At 39.7% G+C, this 23830-nt stretch overlaps 1 protein-coding gene and 1 long non-coding RNA gene across 3 annotated transcripts in view; one reads left to right on the top strand and one right to left on the bottom strand.

Annotated features, from left to right (window-relative positions):
* The window catches only part of PCNX2 (pecanex 2), a 288030-nt gene extending 286452 nt beyond the window's left edge, over positions 1–1578 (bottom strand). For both annotated transcript variants that reach the window (XM_025448568.3, XM_025448569.3), the window contains exon 1: positions 1392–1578. In XM_025448568.3, coding sequence (XP_025304353.3) covers positions 1392–1544 — 153 coding nt within the window. In that variant the 5' untranslated portion in view covers positions 1545–1578. The remainder of the gene's footprint in view (positions 1–1391) is intronic.
* On the top strand, positions 1109–23552 carry LOC112660862 (uncharacterized). Its single transcript, XR_003137270.3, has 3 exons — positions 1109–1139; positions 21418–21517; positions 22541–23552. It is a non-coding gene; the product is annotated as an uncharacterized LOC112660862 (long non-coding RNA).
* The last annotated feature ends 278 nt before the right edge of the window (positions 23553–23830 follow it).

Genomic DNA, 23830 nt, shown 5'->3' with positions numbered 1-23830 from the left:
TAGATCAAGCATCAGGCCAAATACCTACTATGCAGCAAAACAGAAATTTAAACCAGGTGTGAGTCCAATCCCAGGTCAAGCCAGATGGATGGGTGGCTGTATGGGCAGTGTCTCATTTAAGCCCAAAACAACACCGTACATCTGGCAGCATTATTTTTCTCATTTTATAGCCAAGAACACGAAAAATAAGATAAGGCTAGTGATTTCCCCAAGGTCACAGAACTGGTCAAAGGTAGACCCAAAATTTAAGGAAGGCAGCCTGGCCTTAGAGCCAGAATTCTGACCCTCTGGATAAAATGCCAGAAAGAGTAAATGGGAGCCAAATCATGCACAACCTCTAATGTCAAACTTGGAACCCATCAGCTATGCAAAATGACTGAGGTTTTTGCTGGGGAGAACAGGATTAAACTACATTTTAGGAATAAAGTCCTTCAAGAGACACATCAAAATTAGATTCTTGGCACATAACATTTAACAAGACATGGAAGCACCTTACCTATACAGCTTCTCAAGTAAGGTTAAGCATTGCTTCAATTGGGTATATTTAATTTACCCAAGAAGGTCATCTATGCAGTTATTCTGCAAGCACTCACCCTATTAAAGTGTCAAGCCCCAAGCAGGTGCTGTAATACATTAGATTTACCCATTATTGTATCTTCCTATAGATTTCTTTACATAGCAGTGTAGAAACTGGAAGTTAAGTAATTGCTTATTGAACCTGCCTTCTCAAAGCCAAACAGGAAGGGAGGGGAGAGAGAAGATCAACAACTGAACCAGGTTTGCTTTCAATAATTCATTTTGCATTTTGGTTCTCATGCCCAGCTAACCAGCCAGAGGCCTAGGATTTTCCACCTACAAAACAGGTTCAACATCCGCCAGCGACAAGCGGCGTCTGACTCATCCTAACAGTCAGCATCAATTCTTAATGAGTCTCAGAGCTCAGTCTCAAAGTCCTTTCTGCTTCTTGTGCTGCCAGTGAGTCCCTGGCCCCCTTTCCCTTGTCCCAAATTCCTGAAGACCTTCTTCGGTCCACCTATTTTCTTTTAAATTGAGCTAGAACCGACACACAATGTTCTATCCGTTTGTGGTGTATTACACAGAGATTCGACATCTGTCTACAGAGCGAAATGGTCACCACGGTGAGTCCAGGTACCGGGGTCACCTTACAAAGTTAATACAGTATTATTGGCTGTAGTCCCCCGTGCTGTACACTGCGTCCCCGAGACTTCCTCGTCTTCTAACAGCGCGTTGATACTTCTTAACCCCACCCCTTAAGAAGCACCGCCAAGCCTTTCCGTCGGGGAGCAGGCAGACACGCGGGTTCGGGTGGCTCCCCCCGCACCTGCCTCCATCCTCGCGTCTCCCCGGCTCGACCCCCGCCCCCAACTCACCAGGTGCAGGGCCAGGGGCAGCAGCAGCAGGAACAGCCACAGGTAGAGGTGGCAGCTGTTGGTGAACTTGCTGTGCTCCGGGTCGTGGTACCAGCCGCCGGTGAGCGCGGCCCACACGCCCTGCCGCAGCAGCTGCAGCGCCTGGGACACCATGCCTGCCGCCCGGCCGCCCTGCCCTGCCCTGCCCCGCCGCCCCGCCCCGCCCCGCCCCGCCCCGGGCGCCCCGGGCTCTAACACCCGCGCCCCCGGCCGCCGCCGCCGCCGCCGCCGCCGCCGCCGCCCCCTCCGCCCCCTTCCGCCCCGCGCCTGAGCCTCGAGCCGCTCCTCTGCCCCGACCCGCGAACCGCGGCGCCGGACCCGGCTGCTGCCGCGGGGCAGGTGGGCGCCATGTCCGAGCGAGGAAGGATTTTCCCAGGGTGCTCAGAGGCGAGCGCTCAGAGGATGCTCCGGAGGCTCCGCCCCGCGCCCGCCCAGATCCCGCACGGGCCTGCCTGCGCCCGGGCGCTTTTTTGATTTATTTGTTTTTTTATTTTTTACTGGTGTTCTGTTTGCCAACATACAGAATAACACCCAGTGCTCATCCCGTCAAGTGCCCCCCGCAGTGCCCGCCACCCAGTCACCCCCACCCCCCGCCCTCCTACCCTTCCACCCCCCCCCCCCCCCCCAGTTCGTTTCCCAGAGTCAGGAGGATTTCTGAGTCCCTCCAGCCTCTCGGCTTTGGCTCTGCCCGCTGCCCCCTCTTTTCCTCCCCATCCTCTTATTAGGGGTTGTTTTCGAAGATGTTTTCATGCAGAAGAAATAAATCTAAAACCAAAGATGTTTTCATGCAGAAGAACTAAATTAAGACGCAATCTTTTGCCTTTTCCCCCTTTGCCACCTGCACCAAAAACATTTACGTAACCAAGCTCCTCTCACACACCACTCAATGTAATTTCTCCCCCTGTGTGCTGCCTGCACAATGTCATTCTCCTTGATGAACCACTGATCTCAGATGTTCCACTAGTCAGCCTACCTGGGCCTTTGGCACTGACCTTTTTACCTCCCCGACCTTTAACCCACTTCCCCTCTGTTGTCCAACTTGGCAGAGATAACTGCTTTCCTGGAATAATTTCAGGAGCCTTATTTAGACTCGTCTTTTTATATTTTGCCTAGAACATAATCCCAGTCATCAAATGAATATTTTAGGACGTTAGTCTAAGTCTTTCAATACTGTTCAGATAGGAAGACCCACTAGAAGGTAACAGTGAACTAGTAATCTTTAAGCTTTTATACTTTTTCATACTTTATAGTAGATAAATTTCAAATTCTCTTCTGAAAGCAGGCTTTGGACAAGAAACAGATAAAGAGGAACTCATCTTTAGAGTGAGGAAAGGAAACTTTCATTCTTAGGAATTGATAACTTCACGTAAATGAGTTTCAGATTCTTGAAGATAGCAGATTTTGGAAAGGGTGGAGATAAAGGGGAACTTGTCTTGCTTATGAATGAGCAGAGGAAGTCCTGTGTGAGTTAGGGCCTCTGGGCAAGAGCAAGGATTAGAAGATTCTATGGTCCCCAAACAGGCCTTTCCTGTATCTTCTGTCCCAAACACATCACATCTCTTCTCTGATATGTGTACCTGTGTATGTCCGGACCATGTTTCAGTGTGCAGCAGCATTTGCTTATGGCTGCCTTAGCCAGGCCCAGTAAAAGCATGCCAGCCGTCCTATGCTGAGATGAAATAAGATAAGATCCACCCTGAAGCACAGGCCTGGAACATGTAAATCCATGGGATTACAGCAGAAGTCTCATACTGGTGTGTATGCTGTTCGGATTAACCATTTTTTTCATCTACTCTGCATTCAATCTGCAGGAATGACTAACCAAAATGTAATAACGCTGCTCTCTATATTGGAATAATATTTTTCTCAAAGTCAAGAGGATACTTGTTATATGGCTTGAGGCTTGAAACCTACCAGGTGCTCTATAAATATTTAATGAATGAATGTATTGATCACCTCCACAGGAAGACTCACACTAAAGGATCACTTTCATGTGCATGGGTCCAGGGGGAATGGCCGTGCAACAGGTCCATTCCTGCACTGAAGGAGTGCCCTTATTCATTTGTGCCTGATTCATCAAATATTTATTGAGCACCTACTACCTGCCACTCATTTTGTTGAAGACTGAGGAAGTAAATATCAATAAAATATAATTATCACCATGAAGGAGTTCACAGATTACAAGAGGAATCAGGCAAATCAAACAATACTTGCAACAAGATAGTGTGTACTATAACAGAAATGTAAAAAAGTACCCTGTTATAGGAGGTCATTGGGAGGTTGTAATCTCTGATTGACCTGAGAGGTGGGCCAGGGCTAATGGAGGCTCCTTACCCCCACACACATACCCCACCCCCACCCCCAAACTTGGAATATATGTTCTACCCACCTTTTTCATTCTGAGAGCCAAATCAAGGATTCAGACTTGAGAGAGAAATGTGTTATTGAAGCCATCTGGACTGTTCACACAATTGAACTGTGTTAAGGCCTCTATATAAACTAGGATTCTGGCGGGTAGGTATAGATATCTACACATTTCATGGCCGCCAAAGACAAGCCATGTGTATAAGTTCCCTTGCTTATTAAAACTGCCACCGGGGTGCCTGGGTGGCTCAGTCCATTAAGTGTCTGCCTTTGGCTCAGGTCATGATCCCAAGGACTCTGCTACTCCCTCTCCCTCTGGCCCTCCCCTTGCTCATGCACTCACACATGTGCTCTCTCTTTCTCTATCTCTCTCAGAGAGATATAAATAAAATAAAATCTTTGAAAAAAAAAGAAAGAAGAAGAAAGAAAGAAAGAAAGAAAGAAAGAAAGAAAGAAAGAAAGAAAGAAGAAGGAAGGAAAGAGCTGTCACCTACCAATCTAGAGTGGTCTGTATCTTTCTTTGGTCTCTCCTCGCCCTCTCTGTATGGGGGCCAGTTTCAAACTTCCCCTGAGAACTCCCAAGGTTGCAAGGTCAGTTTCTTGGATCATATGAAATTCTTCTGAACTTATCCTTGGCAATAGACAGGTCTTGAAAGGCATTAAGCACAGATGTGACATGAATAGTGCAGAGGGGAAATGTTGAATACTGAAGCCAGCAAGAGTGGATGTGATGTTGAGGGATTAAATATGACTTAGGACTTGGAAAACAATTTGATTTAGAAGCAAAATAATAAAGTAACATTCTGTTTGAGGGTGGGGTGACTATGCTATAAAATTAATCAAGACATGGAATGTAAGCTGTTTAGCAGGGTGAAAAAAATGACTACTCTGAATTTGAGTTGCCTGGGGGTGTGGCAAGCAGGGCAAGGTGAGTATGGTTCTGGAGCTTAGTTAGGAGAGATGTCTGAAATAGGATTAGAGACTGGGGGGAGAACAGCATGGAATTCCATGAAAGGGAATGATAGGAGCCCCTGTGTGGCTCATTCAGTTAAGCATTTGCTTTTGGATCAGGTCATGATCCTGGGGTCCTGGGACCTAGCCCTGTGTTTGGCTCCCTGCTCAGCAGGAGACTATGCTTCTCCCTCTCCCTCTGCCTGCTGTTCCCCCTGCTTGTGCACTCTTGCATTCTCTCTCTCTCTTTTCAAATAAGAAAAGAATCTTAAAAAAAAAGAAAGAAAGAAAGAAAAGGGAAAGACAATCTCCTGGAAAAGAGTGTGGAGTACAGAGCAGGAAAACTGTGGATCACAAGGGTTAAAGGCACAGGCAGGAGGAAAGGAGAAAGGAGAATTATAGACCCAGGTGGACCAGTTATCACCAAGGAACTATACAGGGAAAAGAGCAATTCGAAAAGGAAATGGTTAATGGGGTCAGGTGCCATAGTAGAGACCAAATGCAAAGACTGAACATTGCCATTAGGAGTGACCTATGCCACTGCAGCTTCAGGACTGAAGATAGTGACATGGGCAGACGCCTAATTACATTATATTTTAAGAGTGAACATGTAGCAAAGAAGCAGAGGCAACCAAAGTAAGCTACTCCTTAGAGACCATGAAGGGTAGATGTGATCTAAGTGCAGGTACAGAGTCAATGAAGCATTCCTTTTAACAGACTGGCTTTTTTGTTTCCATCAAGGATTGATTAATATATGCACAAACAGGGGCAAGGACATCCACCTAAATAGGAAGCTGGAGATCACAGTGTTTCCCTTCTATAGTACTATGTGTTTATTATGGAATATCTTTTCAGACAATTTGATTTGTCTGCTGAAGTTTAGGATTCACTTTAGAAGGAATGAGAATTTGCAAGGAATTCACAATACTCCTCTCTTTGTACCAGCTCACCACTGGAGGACACGGTTGCTCTGCAAAGTTCAGCTGTAGATCTGTGCTTTAAGAAAAGGCATTCCATACAGGATTTGATAACGGCCCAACATCTAAGGATTGGTTGAAAGGATGCTGAAACCAATTAGCACAGACTGCTGCTACAAATTGGCCTTTAATACTGGGGGAAAGATAAAGCATGTTTCCTCTCCACTGCTCTGCCTTTCCTGGATAGTCTTAATCTACTCTCCTGGCTTTAACTATTATGCATGTGTTGATGATCTGTAATCTATATCCAGCCCTGATCTCTTTTCTAAACTTTAGATTTACATCCACTTGGGTGCCCCCCACCTCCAGGCCACAGCATATTCACACATGAACTCTTTGGCTTCTCTCTTGTTGGTATTTTTCCTCCTGTGCCTTCTGTATTTTGGACCTCAGTCAATAAAGCTACCAGCAGCCACCTAATCATTTAGAATGCAGGGTCTATCTTAGATTCCCTCTCTCTCTTGCCACCTCCTTCAATCATCAAGTCCTATCAATTTTATCTCCAAGTGACCATTAACTAGATATGCTTTGTTCTGTCCTTACTACCAAAGGTCCTCAAGATTTCTCCCTTGAACTATCTCAGTGGCTTCCTAATGGATTTTCCTATCTCTAACTTAACCCCCTATGTCAATTAAGTACACCCAGGGGGAAAAAACAACTCTGGCTTTCAGAGATCATTTTACATGGCAAATGGGAAAGCTGAGAAAGTAAGCAATGGATGATAAAGCAGCTGGAGATGAACAAAAGCAGAAGCAGAACTCCAAGGACTGGAAGTAGGACTGTCAGAACCAAGAAGTCAAGGATTGGCAACAGGAGTTAGAGCCATGGTAGTGCAGGCTGGAGAGAGCTGGAGCCTGGAGCACGTGCAGCTGCCTCAGTAAACCCCACGACAGGCAATGGGGGCATGGTGGGGTAACAGTGGGTGTAATACATGAATACCCTGACTTCTTTTCTCCAGACTTCCAATATCCTACTTCTCACTTCCATTGGCCAAACCTACCTGGAAGCCATAGTATACAGAAACCCAGGGAATGTAATTACCTGCAGTAAAGATCTAGACAGGTGAAGGAAAAGGCAAAGAGATTTATATAAAATATAAATTCAACCCAGTTACTCCCTCTTAAAATGTTTTCTATCACTTGCAGAAAAAAAAATCAAAAACCAGTTTAGTGCCACATAAAGCCTTGACTTCACCGAATTTTTACCATCTCATCTCTGGAAACCCAAACTACTTACGTTTGCACACATCATGTTTCTTCATGCGTTTCTGCTTGTGTGGATGCTTTTCTTTCAGCAAGTCAATATATGTCAGTGTATCTATCACACGCACATATGCACACATGGGATTTTCATTGGGATTATAGCTAAGTCTACTCGTCAGTTTTTAGAGAATTGGCATCTTCTGAATATTGAGCTTTTCCTTTGATGAACAAGATGTATTCCTTCATTTATTAAGACCTTCCAATAACATTTTATCATTTTCTATGTAGAATTTTTGCATACTATCTATCAGCACTCAGTGTAGGCCACGATCTAATTGGCTAGGGCTGAGGGAGGCAATGTAAAACTGAAATATTATGGAACTGGGATTAATTGGAGTTGAAATATTAAAATTTACATGGGAACTGGAACAGCACCCCTTTATGACCAGAAGCATATCCAGACTTCATTCCATAGGAACTGCCTGCTAAATGAAGTATGTTTGTCTAGCAGCCCCAAATGTGGGCCATCTAGCTGGAATGAGGGCAGTGAGTGACTCAGCTCTGCTTGGGTTACTATGACATAAGCAGTGTGGTAAGGTGAAGTAAGATGGCTTGGCAGAGCAGTAAAATTTCTAATGTCCTTGGCTTTCCAAGGCTCTTTCACTACTTTGCCTATCAATTGCAACTCCAAATGGATACTGACAACCTGAAGTTTGTTCCAGCAGAGAATGACAATATGGCTGTGCCAAAAAGCAGACCCTAGTGAACAAACACCAGTAGTCTATAGTGCTGGACAAGGAAAAGCTGATAAAAGTATTCATGCCAGCTTTTATCCTGGTATGCCTACCCACTAACACTAGTGAAGAGGTCATCTTGCTGCTCAAGGATCCATGTTGTTTGTCTGCCAATCTGCTTCTGGTTCATGGGCCCCAGTGAGGCTCATTCTTGCTCACTAACTATTCTAGATGAAAGACTCTTTGGCCTCTAAGAAGGTTCTGCATGTGAGCAAATGGAAGAAGTTGTATTTGCTACAGAAATAAAATAGTGATTAAGAGGATTTGTCATAGAGATCGTATTAGCTACCTCTCATAGAGCTAATGACAATTAATCCTCATTACTCCAGAGGACCTCATTTATAAATATGAGCAAAAAATTTAAAAATTTAAATTTTCAAGATAATTAAAAATTCAGAAGCTAACCATTCTAAGAAAATGGTCCCCACCAAAATAGGATGCATGAAGAAAACAAAAGAGGTCCTTAAAATTGTAATTAATAGGGAGGGCTGGGTGGCTCAGTCAGTTGAGCATCTGACTCTTGGTTTTAACTCAGGTCATGATCTCATGGGTCATGAGATCAAACACCACATAAGTCTCTGTGCTCAGCAGGGAGTCTGCTTGAAGTTTCTCTCCCTCTGCCTCTCCTTCTCCCCATGTGCTTGCTCTCTCTCATCTCTCAAAAATAATAGATAAATATTTAAAAAATTATAGTTAATATTTCCCATGAGATTTGAGGGAATATTGGACCAATTAAAAACAAAATAACAAGGCATTAATGAAGAGGAGAAACTGGAAAGTAGAAGAGAATTTCGGTTATTAACACAGCTTGTGAATATCACTTACAAACATTTTCAGGAAAAATGCTTATTAACTCATTCTATGAGGCAAATATTTCCCTGATGCCAAAACAGATGAAGATATGATAGGAAAAGGAAGGTACAGAGTATTCTTTATTCCTCTATAACAAAAGCAAAATCCTCAATCAAATATTGGCACTCTGAACCCAAGAACATATTAAAAATATTACATACCCTAAGTATGTAGGAGTTATCCCAGGAATTCAAGGTTGGTTTAACATTCTAAAATCAATTAAGCATTTGAGGATGACCCTAATTTCTGTGTTACAGGACACCATGAATACCCACTACACTCTTGTGTACTCATTCTTGGAGCTCCTGGAAAATACACTTCATCAAAATGAATGAATACACTAGGGAAGGGAAAGTTATAGAACACAAAGAATGAGCTCTAGGAAAATAAGAAAGAATTACTGTGTAACAGCTTACAACAGAGCCTAGAGAATAACTAATCCAGATGAAGAATCAAGATGTATTTTGAATGCAGTATCTGTAACAATTTTAGGTCTATTTAAATATTTCACTTCTTTCAACTTTTTGGTAAATTGAACTTTGAAAAAGAATTTGTCCATCTCACCTAAATTTTCTACTTTATTGGCATAAAGTTGTTAATATCATCCTCTTGTGATTTTTTAAAAAAAATACACAATGTTGTGTGTCTTTTCATCCCTAAAATCCATTATTTGTGATTTCATGATCACTTAGGGATTTATCAAGTTAACCAGTCTTTATAAAGAACAGATATTTGATTGTGTTGATCTTCTCTATCAAATCTTTGTTATTTTGTTGATTTACATTCTTAATTTGCTTTTCCAGTTTTTATTGTATTTGAGCTTACTTTGCTCTTCTTTTTCTAGCATTTTGAGGTAGATACACTCATTTGGTTTTTGCTACCCCTAATATAAATTTGAACCTATGTAGTTAAACCTGTGTAATTAAATCTATAAATTTTTCTCTAACCATGGTACTAGTTGCACTCTACAAATTACATATATATGTTATTGTTTAGTTCACACAAATTCCATAATATATATATAATTATATATATACATATATATATAATTGTTCAGTTCAAAATACTTTCTAGTTTCCATTGGGATTCCCTTAATCCACGGGTTATTTAGAAATACATCACTTTAGAAATATATATGTAGTAATATAAATGAACATTTTATAATAATATATGATTTTACATTTAACTCTAGAGAACGTACTCTAAATGACTTCAATAATTTGTTGAGACTTGACTTATGACAAAGAATATGGTCAGTTTTGCAAATCTTTGTATGTGCTTTAAATGAATGATTATCTGCACATTTAAGATGCAGTGTCCATTCCACAAACGTCCATTGATTAAATCTGATGCTCATAGAGTAGGTATTATTTTTTAATTCATTATTTAAATTTAATTTAGTTAACATATAGTGTATTATTAGTTTCAGGGGTAGGTATTCTATTGTGAAGGAGGAGATGGAATAAGAAGGAAAAAAAGAAAAAGCAAGTAGCCTTCAGTCATTTGTAGCACTAGGTGGCACCAGAACACTGCTTCATATATAGAACATTGCTCTCATTACAAAGCAGGAAAAGATTTTAAAAGGGTGAGTTTGGTACTCCAGAAAGCTTGTCCCCAAAAATAACAGTTCTACTTTTCACCTGTTTAATTTGTTCATGTCCTGTGAAAGTCAGTGTATAATGTGTTTTTTTCAGAGTAACTATTATTATTTATTTATTACATTATTTTTTCCCCTTAACTTCTGTGCAAATTAGTGTCGCTGAAGAACAGAATAAAAATACTGGAACCCAAGGTATATTCTAAATTAATTAAAGAAACCTTAAGAAAAGAGGATTTTTCCTGGACATTAAAACAGTACATCAGGTCCTCACCCTAAAATGACCAAAAACAATAACAAAAACAAACACCTGACATCAAGATGGATGCTAAGGCAGATGACATCTGCAGCCACAGAGTAAGGACCTCGGTGTACTCACTCTCCCACAAATATGATGAAATGTGAAATCGATCATTTCAGAACCCTGAAAATTAACCAAAGCCACGGATTGAATAGCAAATCATCTATCCAAGAGAAACTATTGAACGTAGGTAAGACTGTGGGGTCTGTGCTGTCTTAACAGGGGCCCAGTAACCTGCCCCTGTTTCTGTAAAATATTTCTGTAAAATAGAAGAGTGTCCCTTAGGCTGAAATGAAAGGACACAAGACAATAACTTGAATCTACACAGAGAAATAAGGGACATCAGCAAAAATAACTACCCAGGTAAATATAAACACACTATAAACACACTTTCATTCATAACCCCCTTACACTCCTATCTGTTTTAAAAGGCAACTGTAGCAGTGCCTGGGTGGCTCAGTTGGTTAAGCAGCTGACTTTGGATTTTGGCTCAGGTCATGATGTCTAAGTAGTGGGATCCAGGCCCACGTTGGGCTCTGCACTCAGCAGAATCTACTTGTCCCTCTCCCTCTGCTCCTCCCTCCGCTCACTCTCTCTTGCTCTCACTCTCTCTCTCTAAAATAAATAAATAAATAAAAATTTTAAAAGGCAACTGTATAAAGCAAGAATTACAAAACTGCTACTGTAGGGCTCATGATAGACCAAGATATAATTTGTACAAAAAAGAATAGCATAAATGAAGTGGGAAGGAACAGAGTTATGTGGGAGCCAAGTTTTTTTTTTTTAATTTTTATTTATTTATGATAGTCACAGAGAGAGAGAGAGGCAGAGGGAGAAGCAGGCTCCATGCACCGGGAGCCCGACGTGGGATTCGATCCCGGGTCTCCAGGATCGCGCCCTGGGCCAAAGGCAGGCGCTAAACCGCTGCGCCACCCAGGGATCCCGGGAGCCAAGTTTTTAAATAAGACTGTAATTAAATTAATATTAATCTGACTTAGAGTGTTTTACAGTGGTGATTTTAATCCCCAGTGCAACCACTAAGAACCCAAATTTTAAAATTACAGTAAAAGAGGGTCATCTGGGTGGCTCAGTCAGTTAAATGGCCAGCTCTTAATCTCAGTTTAGGTCTTGATCTCAAGATTGTGGGTTCGAGCCCTGCATTGGGTTCCACACCCAGCATGGAGCCTGCTTTAAAAAAAATTTTTTTAAATGTAAAATTACAGTAAAAGAAGGAATAAGGGAATTAAATGGTGTACTAGAAAATATCTATTTAGCAATAAAGAAGGCAGTAATGGAGGAATAAAGACCCCAAAAAAGACATAGAATATATAAAAACAAATACCAAAATGGCAGATATAAGTCCTACCTTATCAATGATTACAGTAAATGTGAATAGATTAAACCTGCAATCAAAAGACAGATGGGCAGAATGGATTAAAAAGAATAATCAAATGATATGTTATACAAAACACACCTCAAATTCCAAGATAAAAATAGTTGGAAATTAAAAGAGTTGGGGTTCCTTTTCAGGGAGATGAACATGTTCTAGAATTCTAGTGCTGTTGGTTGCACAACTTGAGAACACAGTAAACACCTCCGAACTGGTGCTTTCAGTGGGTGAACTGTATGGTGTGTGAGTTATACTCAATAAAGCAGTTTTTAAAAAAACAAAACCACATAAAACCAAACCAAACTATACACTTAAAGGCCTCTGACCACTTTCACACTATATAGTGAAGAATATGTTTAGATTCTGAGGTTTCATTTTCCATTGGGGTGTTTACCAGTTCTGTCAACTTTGAGGAAGCTATGATGATAACGAGCACCCAGAGGGTTTCTGGAACATGAAAATCTTCTTTATTTTTACCTGGGCCATGACTACAAGGGTGCTTGCTTTCCAGTAATGCATTACTCTGTGTATATATGTTTTATACATTTCTCTCAATGAGTGCTCTATATTAAAATTGTGATTTTTTAAAAAGAGATAGATTCTACTAAAGTTATCAAATGTCAAAGATGAAGAATCTTGGGTAGACTAGGAAAAAAAAGAAGAAAGAGAAAGAAAGAAAGAAGAAGAAAAAAAGAAAGAAAGAAAGAAAGAAAGAAAGAAAGAAAGAAAGAAAGAAAGAAAGAAGAAAAGAAATACCTATTAAGAGAAAATATTAGATTGGCCCTCAGAATTTTCTTCAGAATCATATAAAGTGAAAAATTGATGACATCGTGGTTACAAACTTCTTTGGACAAGATCGATGTAAGTTTTTGCTACCATCTCAGAATTTTATAACACATAGTAATGGCTTCCACTGAATAGTCTCCTTGGGCCAGGCACTATTATTAGCATTTTATATACATTAACTCATTTAGTCTACAAAACAACTCTTTGCTGTAGGAGCTGTAATTATTCCCATTTATAAATAAGAAAACAGGCATGAGTAGCATAACTGATATTTATCAATTATGTACCCCATTTAGATAGAATATATCACCATTTCAGACATTTACAGAGCATTCATAAATCCGATCATATACTCATAAAAGAAAATCTCAATAAGAAGAGGAACAATACAAATAGTATTTTCTGATCTGAATTTAGTAAAAGTAGAGGCTAAAAACCCATCTAGAGAACAAAACAACCCCTGTCATCTAGAATTTTCGAAAATTATTTCTTGGGACACCTGGGTGGCTTAGTGGGTTAAACATCTGCTTTCATGATCCCAGGGTCCTGGGTCTGAGCCCCACCATTGGGCGCCCTGCTGAGTGGGAAGCCTGCTTCTCCCTCTACCCATACCCTTGCTCATGCTTTCTCTCTCTTTCTCAAAATAAATAAAGAAAATCTTTTAAAAAATTATTTCTTAAAATCCTGTTGGTCCAAAAAAAAAGAGGTAAAGGTCACAATAATGGAATACCTAGAAAATTATAAAAACTTGGTATATCAGGAGTGCCTGGGTGGCTCAGTCAGGTAAGCATCCAACTCATGATTTTGGCTCAGGTTGTGATCCCAGGGTCATGGGATTGAGACCCACATTGGGCTCCCTGCTCAGCGGGGAGTCTGCTTGTCTCCTTTTGCCCCTCCTCCTGCCTGTTATCCTCCCCCCCGCCAAATAAATAAACATATCTATAAAAAAAAAACCATGGTATATGAGAACCCATGGATACAAAAAAAAATAGCGCTCAAAGGCAAATTTACAGCCTCAAATAATTATGCTATGAAAAATGTGTACAGGAGACCACTAGTTGTGGTCTATGGCTATTGTCCACCTTCTTCTGAAACAGTCAATGTTACACAATGTGTTTGTAATTCTAACCTAATATTTAAGACATATAGGTAAGTCATGTAACATATACAGACCTCTTAAAAATCAACAACAAAAGACCAACCAGAAATGGGTAAAAGAAAAAGAATAGATAGTTCACAGGAAGGATAATTCAAATGACTCAAACATCCGAAAAGATGTTCAGTCTTAGTCACAGTAAGAAATATAGTTTAAAACTATGGAAAATCAGTGGTCCCTATCAGCTGTCCTTTGCTTTTTACAAAGAGCAAAGCTCCATTTTGCCCTTTGTTGAGAAGGATGTAGGGAAACACTTTGTGGTGAGAATACAATGTGGTACAACCTCTAGGGAGGACCAGTTAGCCAAATCTATCAAAACAGCAGTATACACACCCTTTCATTCCATAATTGACTCCTAGAAACTTATCCCACTTGTGTGCTTGCACCTAAGCGAATGGCAAATGTACGAGGATCGACCCTGCAGCACTCTTTGTGACAATAGAAAATTGGAAGCAACATAAATTCCCATCAAAGGACACCACTAAAGTATAGCACAGTGAGTACTATGTGGTGGTCAGAGAGAAAGAGACAACTTTCAATGTTCTACTACCAAATGATACCTAGGTTATAATAAAAGAAAATAGGTTTAAAATAATGCATAAATAAATGTAGATTTGTACGAATCCACGTCTGGAGAGATACAAATTTAATTCATCAGCAAAGAAATGCATGGCTGGGGAGTTGGAGGGCGTGTAGAAGAGAAATTTAGCTTTTCAAAGTATATTTTTATATGCATAATTTAAAAATATGTATATAGATAATCATTAGAATACAGGCAGAAGATTCTCTAGGTTCCTTCTAGATGGATCCTAGATGTGGTGAATGTAACAAGACAGAAGCCTCTAATCATGAGAAAATAACCTACTAGAAGACTGTTAATGCAGGATTGGAATCCATCTAAGTAGGAAAAAAAACAAGGTTTCCATACAAAGGTTAATATTAAGAAGAATCAATATCCAGGACAAGTGGAAGCTAGAGCTCAGATTTTACCTGTTGAAAACAGCATAATTTGCCAGTATTTTTTCAAGATGTTTAATTTCCAATCTTTGAAAGGCTGAAGCTGTTTTTTTTTTTTTTTTTCTTAAAGGGCATTCTTACTGTTAGTCTAGAAAACCAGTTTGCCCAAGAGCATTATCAGATAAGAAAACATCCCTGAAAGAGATACTTACTGGAAGCGTTCCCTCACTGATCCCTCAACTTTATCAAGTGACTTGAGAAAAGATTAGAAAGACTTCAAATAATCCTGTGATTAAGTAGCAACCACAAAACCGTACTTTACATTTACAGGACACAGGACTGTTTTCAAAGGATTTCACATTGATCAGGTCCTTCAGGATAATATAACCAAACCAACAAGGTAATAGTAACACCCAGAAAATCAAGAAGTCCACATCATGACGCAGATGCTATGGCTTTAAGCCCTGGAAATTCTTGCAGAGAATAAAACTAACATTGAGGCATGAGGAATGACAAGAATGGATTAAACCAGAGTAGTTGTAACTGGTATGTTCCACATTTGTGTTTAAAGCAAGGAAGTTCAGCTGTGTTCGTTGAAGAGTTCTAAAGACATTTCTGCAGAGATTTTAAAAAGACTGAGTAAAAGTCTTCACTTCATGAGAGAAACCTCAACTACATGGATCAGTGCTGAATTGGCCTACACTTCAGCATTAATTAGAAAGAAATGCTTGGATCTATTTAGTGTTTTTCTTCTAAGAATTTCAAAAGAGAGGTTTCATTTTGTTATTTCATGAATGCTCATGGTATTCATCAACTTCCTAAGGGAGCAGGTTAAGAGTCTTCTAATTTTATACCTAGATTTTAAAAATTGGAGACTATAAACAAAAGCTCAAGGTCACTACAAAGGTCAGTGTGTAAATTGGCTTTTGTTGTTTATCCCAGTCTGGTTTAGGACGCTTACAGATCTGATATGCAGGAAAATAGATCTGATATGCAGGAAACCATCATTTTCATAATGAGTAAGATAAAAGAGCAACCTCAGAGTAAGTTTACTCAGAGTAGAAAAGTCAACTCATAAAAGCAGACCCATGAGTCCAAGAATCAGACATTCTGATCAAGAACATTAACTTACTGTATGTTTCGTAATGTAAATAGCAAGCTGCTGGCCTTAATAAAAAGTAAACATGCCAAAAATAAACCCATTATTCTATGGTTTTATTCACTATGATCTTAGAATGATGACTTGCTCTTTTTTAAAAAAATCACCTCTGTCTCTGTGCCCTCTGTTTATATTTCTAGCGGGTTATGAAGAATTAGTCACTATATTTGAAAAGAGTCCAGTAAAGTATAAATAAAACAAATATTGATAGGACAAAATGTACAAAAATGGTAACTCAGGGTAGAATGGCAACCTTCCTATATCAGGTCCAAGGTCGTGAGCTTTGTAGCTTGACTTCAGAAGAGATATCTTGGAGGGTTTAAAAAAGACCTTGGCTTTGTGAAGCAACTCAGATTTTTACATTGTTGTGTTATTCAGTGAAGCAGCTCATTGTCCGTTTGGGCAGCCCTGACTGTAATCTGTAACTTTAAGCATGGACAGGCAAGGCTCCAGTCTTGTGCAGTGATTAAAGTTACAGAGATTCTAAAACTCACGATTACGCTAAAGCTAAAAGCCAGCTGAAACTTTGGGAATGTTTAGTAACCAGACACAGACTGAATCCAAAGCTTTACCACTTAGAATTCAAATCAATGAGTGTTAACTTAGCATTGTGGCTGTAATCATCACCGTATTATTACTCATTTAACCCCGCATTCTTAAGTTCATGAAAAGGAAGCCAGAGAACAAGATGCAAGAGAAAAATGCTAATTGACAATCTCAACGCATGCACAAAGTACTTCTTGTGACTTTTCACTCATGCTTCTTTTATAGTTACTCAACTACAACGTTGAAGTCATGAGTTGGGTCTTCCAGAGGGCAGGAAAGTCAAAGTGTACTGCGAACTTCCTTGTGGTATATGTTCAACTGATTTTTCTCCAGATAATTATTGTCAAATTCCTCTATCTCCTTTTAGTTTTCTTCTGATCTGATCTCACCTTATCAACAAGGCCACCCTGTCCACCCTACTGAATAAGACATGGACCTGATCATTCCGCCTTTGTCCCCATTCCTGATCTGTTTTCTCATTCTCCTTTTTATTTTTATATAGCAGTTATCAAATTCTAACAGACTACATAATTTATTTATGTATTCTAATTCCCATCTACTGCATCTAAGATAGAAGCTTCATTGTGATAAAGAACTTTGTTATATTCTAAGCCCAAGTACCTTGATAAGTGGCTGAAACTCAAAAAAACAAGTGTTGAATGATGAGCCTGTTCATTCTCTATATTCTGTCCTATTTCAAATACAACTTATCTGTATTGTTGCTTGGTTTTATTGTAGAATAATCCATGACAGATAAATACGAAATCTAATGACATCAGGATAAATTTATAATTTGTCACATATACTCATAACTCTGTTTGCTCAAAAAGCATTATGTTTTGAGATGCGATATTCCCAAGAGTCTTAGCAATTACCATTCCAACTTTTAATTCTTCCCACTTTGTGAAAAAACAATTTAAGATTTGTATTTATTCATTTAAGAAAGACAGAGAGAGCAGGCGAGCGAGAGCACAGCAAAGGGGAGGGACAGAGGGAGAAGCAGGCTCCCCAGTGAACGGGGAGCCCAACATGGGGCTCAATCCCAGGACCCTGGGGTCATTATCTGAGCTGAAGGCAAATGCCCAATCAACCCAGGCACCCATACTTTGTAAAAAAATTTTAACTTTTGTTGGCAGATGAAATTGATTTTTGGCAAAGGAAAATAAATAAAATGGAAACAGGAAAAAAAAGGGTAAATAGGCTTTCTGTTTTTTCTTCTAATGGGTCCTTCATAAACAGTAACTCATATTAAAATAATATGAGCTAACATTTCTTAGCCCTAATTAAGTGCTAATGCTTTAGTATGGTAGTTTAATAAATCTTCAAAACAATGACAGGAGGAAGATATATTGTCCTACCATGTTGCAGAGGAGACAATGGAAGAGCAAAGATCCAATATCAAGTCATGACAAAGTCGGGATTGGAACCCAGGACTGGTTTAACGCTTGCTGTTAATCACAGTGACATAGTCCATTTTGTTGCTCAGCAGTTGATGACAGGTTATACCAAATCATACCATATTGGTAAAACATCACACATACCATCCCCTAAACGTAATCGGAGTAAGTAACAACAGGTGTCATTTGCAAAATTCCAGGATATCAATCAAAATGCTAGTTGTCTTAAAAAAGATTGGCACAGGGGCACTTGGGTGGCTCAGTCAGTTAAGTGTCTGCCTTTGGCTTGGGTCATGATCTCTGGGTACTGGGATCGACCCACATCAGCTTCCTGTTTGCTTGGCAGGGAGTCTGCTTCTCCTTCTCCTTCTGCTCCTCTCCCCACCTAGGCGCTCTCTCTCTCTCTCTCTCTCTTTCTCAAATGAACAAATAAAATCCTTAAAAAAAAAAAAAAAAGATTGGCATAGTACCAGATAGGAGCAATTAAATTGAGCTGTTAATACTCTTCCTAATATTCTTTATTTCACATCTCAAAGTATAAAGTTATTTAGAAAAATAACTAAAAACTCTGGGAAACCCAGAGTTTTAATCCCACCTCTTAATCTCAAATATTTGCCCATTTTTTAAAGAATTCACACACACAGTTCTTGGGGGGAATGTTTTTTTCCTTCCCACCTCTCCAGAGTTTCTCACTTCTCCTCACCCAGACCCCCCAGTGCATCTTTAAAGTTCTTTCTAATCGGTCTTCTTTCTCAGCTCTTCCCAAGACAAAATCCTGTCCTGCAGTTGAGTCATCTCAATAGCCAGGGTCTGGGAACCTGGAACTGCCGGTCACCTCGCAAACAGCCTCTTTTCTCACTGATCCTCACATCTTTCAACTGCTCTGCCATTCCACACATTCCACAAAATACGGCCCTCTCACAGACGGCTATTTTCTGGAATCTGTTAGTCTTGGCTCCCAGATCCTCGATGGCAAGGGCCACTCTAGATTATCACTACCTTACTTCCTCAACTCTCATTTATGCCATCATAGACTACATCTCAGCTCTACTGAAGCTGAATTATTGAATGCCAGCGATTTCTCTAGGCCAATCCCACTAGCTACCCAGTGGGTAGAGTAGACTATTTCATCTCTGCCAAGAAAGGGATGATCTTTTCTATTAACTAATGAAGTTTCTTCAGGTAGAAAACTGGAAATAAAAGCAAGTGGGAGAGTCAACATCACTCTCTTAGCTTTTTGTCTTCAGGTCTAAGGCAAAGCCCATGAGAAAAAGCCAGTTTTCCTGGTTTAATGTAAAGGTTTTTCTATTTTGTGGACTCATTGCCTCTCCTGCCATGTTTTTGAAATGTCCCAGATTTGCCTGTACTGGGCAGAAGTACACTAGGGTCCTGAGCAAACGGTCTCGTGCACCCATTTAAATAAAAGCCTAATCAGCAGAACTGTGTGTGGAATTTTTTTTTTAATCCTTCCTTTAACTAGGACAATTCTAAACTTCTCAAGTCTCAGGACCCCTTTACACACTTACAAGTTATTGAAGACTTCAAAAAGGTTTTGTGTATCTGTATATATTTTGCGTACTTGTGTTCTAACTATCAGTAATTTCTTTTTTTTCCTACTAGTAATTTCTGTATTGGAAAATTAAAACTGAAAAAAATCATAAAACCTGCATTTATAGCTTTATTTTAAAATAACAACAAAACCACTACATGGCAACATGTAACATACTTTTATGAAACACATATTATTTTTTCCCCAAGCTGAGACATATATATAAGTTGACTGGCATCACTTCAGATTTTTGAAGATCTTTTTTCCACCCAGCTAAGTAGGAGATAGCTGCATTCTCTTCTATGCTTCTGCATTCAACTTGTTGCAAAATATTGTGCTTATGGAAATATATGGAGAAATTCCAGCTTGTACAGATATATGATTAGAATAAGCAGAAGCATTTTTCCACTTTTTATTTTGAGATAATTATAGATTTACATGAAGTTGTAAGTAATAATACAGAGAGAGTCTCTGTACCCCACTCCTAATTTTACCTAATGGTGGTGTCTCGCATAACTATATAGTACAATATCACAACAAGGACAGCAACATTGATAAAATCCAGTGAACTCACTTGAGTTTTGTGTTTTAAATTCATCGGTGTATGCATGTGTGTGTGTGTATTTAATTCTGTACCACTTTTTCACATGTGCACAACTGTGTGATCAGCATCCCAGTTAAGACACAGAACACTTCCACCCCATAAGTCTCTCATGCCATCGTTTTATAACCATGGTTACCTTTGGAATGCCTGGATGGCTCAGTGACTTAAGTATCTACCTTTGGCTCAGGTAATGATCCCAGGGTCCTGCAATCGAGTCCTGAGTCCTACTCAGGGGGAGCCTGCTTCTGCCTCTCCCTCTGCTCTCCTCCCTGCTCGTGCTCTCTCTCAGAAATAAATAAATAAATAAATAAATAAATAAATAAATAAATAAATAAATAAATAACAAATAAAATCTTTTGAAAAACCAACCATAGTCACCTTCCAATCTCTCTCCACTGCCCTACCTCCTAAATATCACTAATCTTTACTAAGGCAAAAGAATTTTTCATAGCCTTCTCAAGGAAGTCATGGATACTCTGATTATTATTCAAAAACTGGACAAGTGGTATTCTTTGAGACTTTAGCTACAATGTAGAATCTGAAATCATTATTGATGAATCATAATCTGCTTCGGTCTTTTTTCCATTTGTGATTTTGTGATACCAAAAAGATATTGGTCTTTGGGGAAATACTGGTTCCTTGAGCTCTACAGATCTTTAAAATGTTGGTTTAGGTCCTTATACAATACCAAGAAGTCACATTTGTTAATAGCACTGCCTATCCTATCAGAAAAGACTTTCAGTGCTTGGGAAGTTATGGCGCTCATAAAAGAAGCTCCAAGTTTTTCAAAATCCTGATTTTTGCTGGGAAGCTCAAAGTTTATCATTGGCAACAGATACTATCATTGGTTTTCCATGAAATGATAGTCTTGCTCTGCTCATTTTCTGGGAAATGTCTCTGAATAACTACAACTTATCACTCATTCTTTCAAGTAAAAATAGTATTCCATGAAAAAAAGTGACTAGGTCTACAAACAGCTCAAAGGATCTCCCATGTGTTTTTTCTTAAACAGCCATCACATTTGGATATGCAGCAGAATTATATCACAGTGAACATTAAAGGCCTATACTCAAGAGTGAAGATTTGGGGAACCTGGGTGATTTAGTTGATTAAGCGTCCAACTCTTGATTTCGGCTCAGGTCATGATCCTGGGGTTGTGAGTTCCAGCTCTATGTCAGGCCCTGAATCAGACTCTGCACTGAGCATGGAACCTGTTTGAGATTCTTTCTTTCTCTCCTTCTCCCGCTGTCTGTCCCTACTCTCCCCAACCCCACTGCATATGTGCTCTCTCTCTTTAAAAAAAAAAAAAAAAAAAAAAAAAAGAGTAAAAATTTAATTAATAGTTTTTACTGTTTTATCAAGGATATTTCAAAGTGAATCTAACTTTTTTTTTTTTTACTGCAAGTCGTGACATTGAAGAATACAATAGCTACTTGTGCAATTTGGTGTCACTTCCTTGATTTGCTACACTGACCTTTGGTACAAATGTCAACACAGTGAAAAAGGTAAATCATATTTTGGTATAATCATGAAAATAATTTTGACCTCGTGTATCCTCTGAAACAGTCTCAGGGTTCTCCTGGGGCCCACAGACTACACTTTGAGAACTGCTGACCTAAGATAATAGGGTTAGTGGTAATTGATTAGAGCAAGATTCCCTAAGAGAAGATGATTCTTAAGGACTGGCTCTCCTTCCAGAACCAACACTGATAGACACAATTTTTCAAGAGACCAATTCCATATAGCCATGCCCTGTTTTCCCTCATACTAGCCTGTTGTCCTCTTTGCCTGATTCCTTTTAATTTTTTCCTCTTGGTTCTTATTTTGTCAACTTCCATTTAAATGTGTTTGTCACCAAAGTTCTGTATTTCCACGCTGCTCTTCTTGTGTTACTGTCTTCCTGGTAAGACATGCTGCACAAGACAGAGTGGGCATGGTTAGAGCACATATCTTTAGGTTGTGCTATTTCCCCAACTGCAGGATTTGGTGGTGGAGGGGGGGTGGTGGTTAAAAAAAGACACAACAGTAACAAGTGATGACTTTTAGGATCATCAAGCTCAGGCAGACCCCATCTGTTGCTCAGAGGTCCCAAAAAGGGAATAGGTCCTAGGGGATCACACTGCTGGAGGTTCAAGGAGGGTCTCCAAGGTGGGTCCTTGAATGATGGTGTGGAGAGTTATAGTCACTTGGTACTCCTGTTAGTATCAGGTGCATGAGTCAAATGTGGGCTCAAGCTTAGCTAAGTTAAAAGGCCTCACTGACTCATCCATCTGGAACTGGAGAGGGCTGTCCTGGCAGGCAGCAGAGTCCCTGAAGGGCACAAGAAGTCTGCCAGGGTGATAGAACTAAGGATGCTCAGAGACTTCTTCCAGCTAAAGGGCACACACTGGGTCCCCCTGCTCTCTGCGTGGCCTAGAATAGTTCTCTATAGCATAAGACATCGCCTTAGAAAATTACTTTCAAAACTCAATTTCCTCCAACTCTGATTTCCTTTCTTTCTTTCCTTTTTTTTTTTTTTTTTTTTTTAGATTTTATTTATTTACTCATGAGAAACACAGAGAGAGAGGCAGAGACACAGGCAGAGGGAGAAGCAGGCTCTCTGCGGGAAGCCGGATGCAAGACTTGATCCCAGGACCCCAGGATCACAACCTGAGCCGAAGGCAGATGCTCAACTACTGGACCACCCAGGCGCCGCCCCCCCCATGATTTCCTTTCTGAGTCCCTGATTCTCTGATATTCCAAGTATATAACTAGGTGCCCCCAAATCATCCCAAATTCAACAAGTCAAAAAATAACCTTCTCCCTAAAACCATTTCCCAGGTCATTTGACATCATTACCTTGCCCCTACTTGCTTAAGCTAGAAACCTGGATGGGGTTATCTTGAACATTTCCCACAAGCCTTCATCCAAAATTCTAAAACCAGAAAGCTCCGAAAACCAAAACTGATTCTGTAAGGTGGCATCAGAACTCATTTGGCAACAAAATGTAACTTGAAAGGTCATGAGGCTCTTTGTGGTCTTTATTTACCTCACCTGGTGAGATTATTTTAATATTTGGAGGCAGAAATATCAATGTATTTGATCATGGAGTGCTGTCCCATCCCCAGTTGGAAGAGTTAATATTAAGATATGTGTTATTTTATTAAAATCCTCCAAATTCTAAATTCTGGAACTTTCTGGATGCCTGTAATTGGGAGGAGGGGCTGTGGGCCTGTAATTGGTGATGAAGTCCTCTCGATTATTCTCTGCATATTGCATCTGGCACTTGTCTATTGCTTTCCTGATGCCGGTACCATAGGTTTCAGCCCTCTTTAATTCTCTTTTACTGTCCTAGCGGTCTATCTGCTGATTGTCTTATTTCTCACCTTGCCCTAGTCAAATTTATTGCTTCCATGTTTGCTAATCTCATCTTTAGGCAGTCTCAATTTAATCCTATAACTACTCTGTCCTAAAGCATCAAGGCTCCCCACCGCTCCCAGCCTTGTATTCCCAACCCCATTCAATCTAGTACCACCTTCTTCATATTTGCCATATCCATGTACTAACTGCACTATTTTAATTGTGTTTTCTTTGAAGTTGACTCATCTTTCTTTATATCATTTGTTTGGATAAGAATCTTAATTTCATTGCTGCAAATGGAAAAAAAAAAACCATCTATAGAAGACAACCATAAATGTAAGTGCTAGAAAAACAGAATGATTGTAGAAACTATGTTAGCCAAAGGGGCTGACTACAGACGCACTTGCTCTCTTTATTGAAAAGGGATATTACTAATAAGAGCTAATACTTTTGAGAACTTTCTATGTGCTCAGCACCTT

Source organism: Canis lupus, chromosome 4 (genome assembly GCF_003254725.2).
Source record: "Canis lupus dingo isolate Sandy chromosome 4, ASM325472v2, whole genome shotgun sequence".
Taxonomy (NCBI): Eukaryota; Metazoa; Chordata; class Mammalia; order Carnivora; family Canidae; genus Canis; species Canis lupus.
This window is presented reverse-complemented; position numbering and strand designations above follow the sequence as displayed.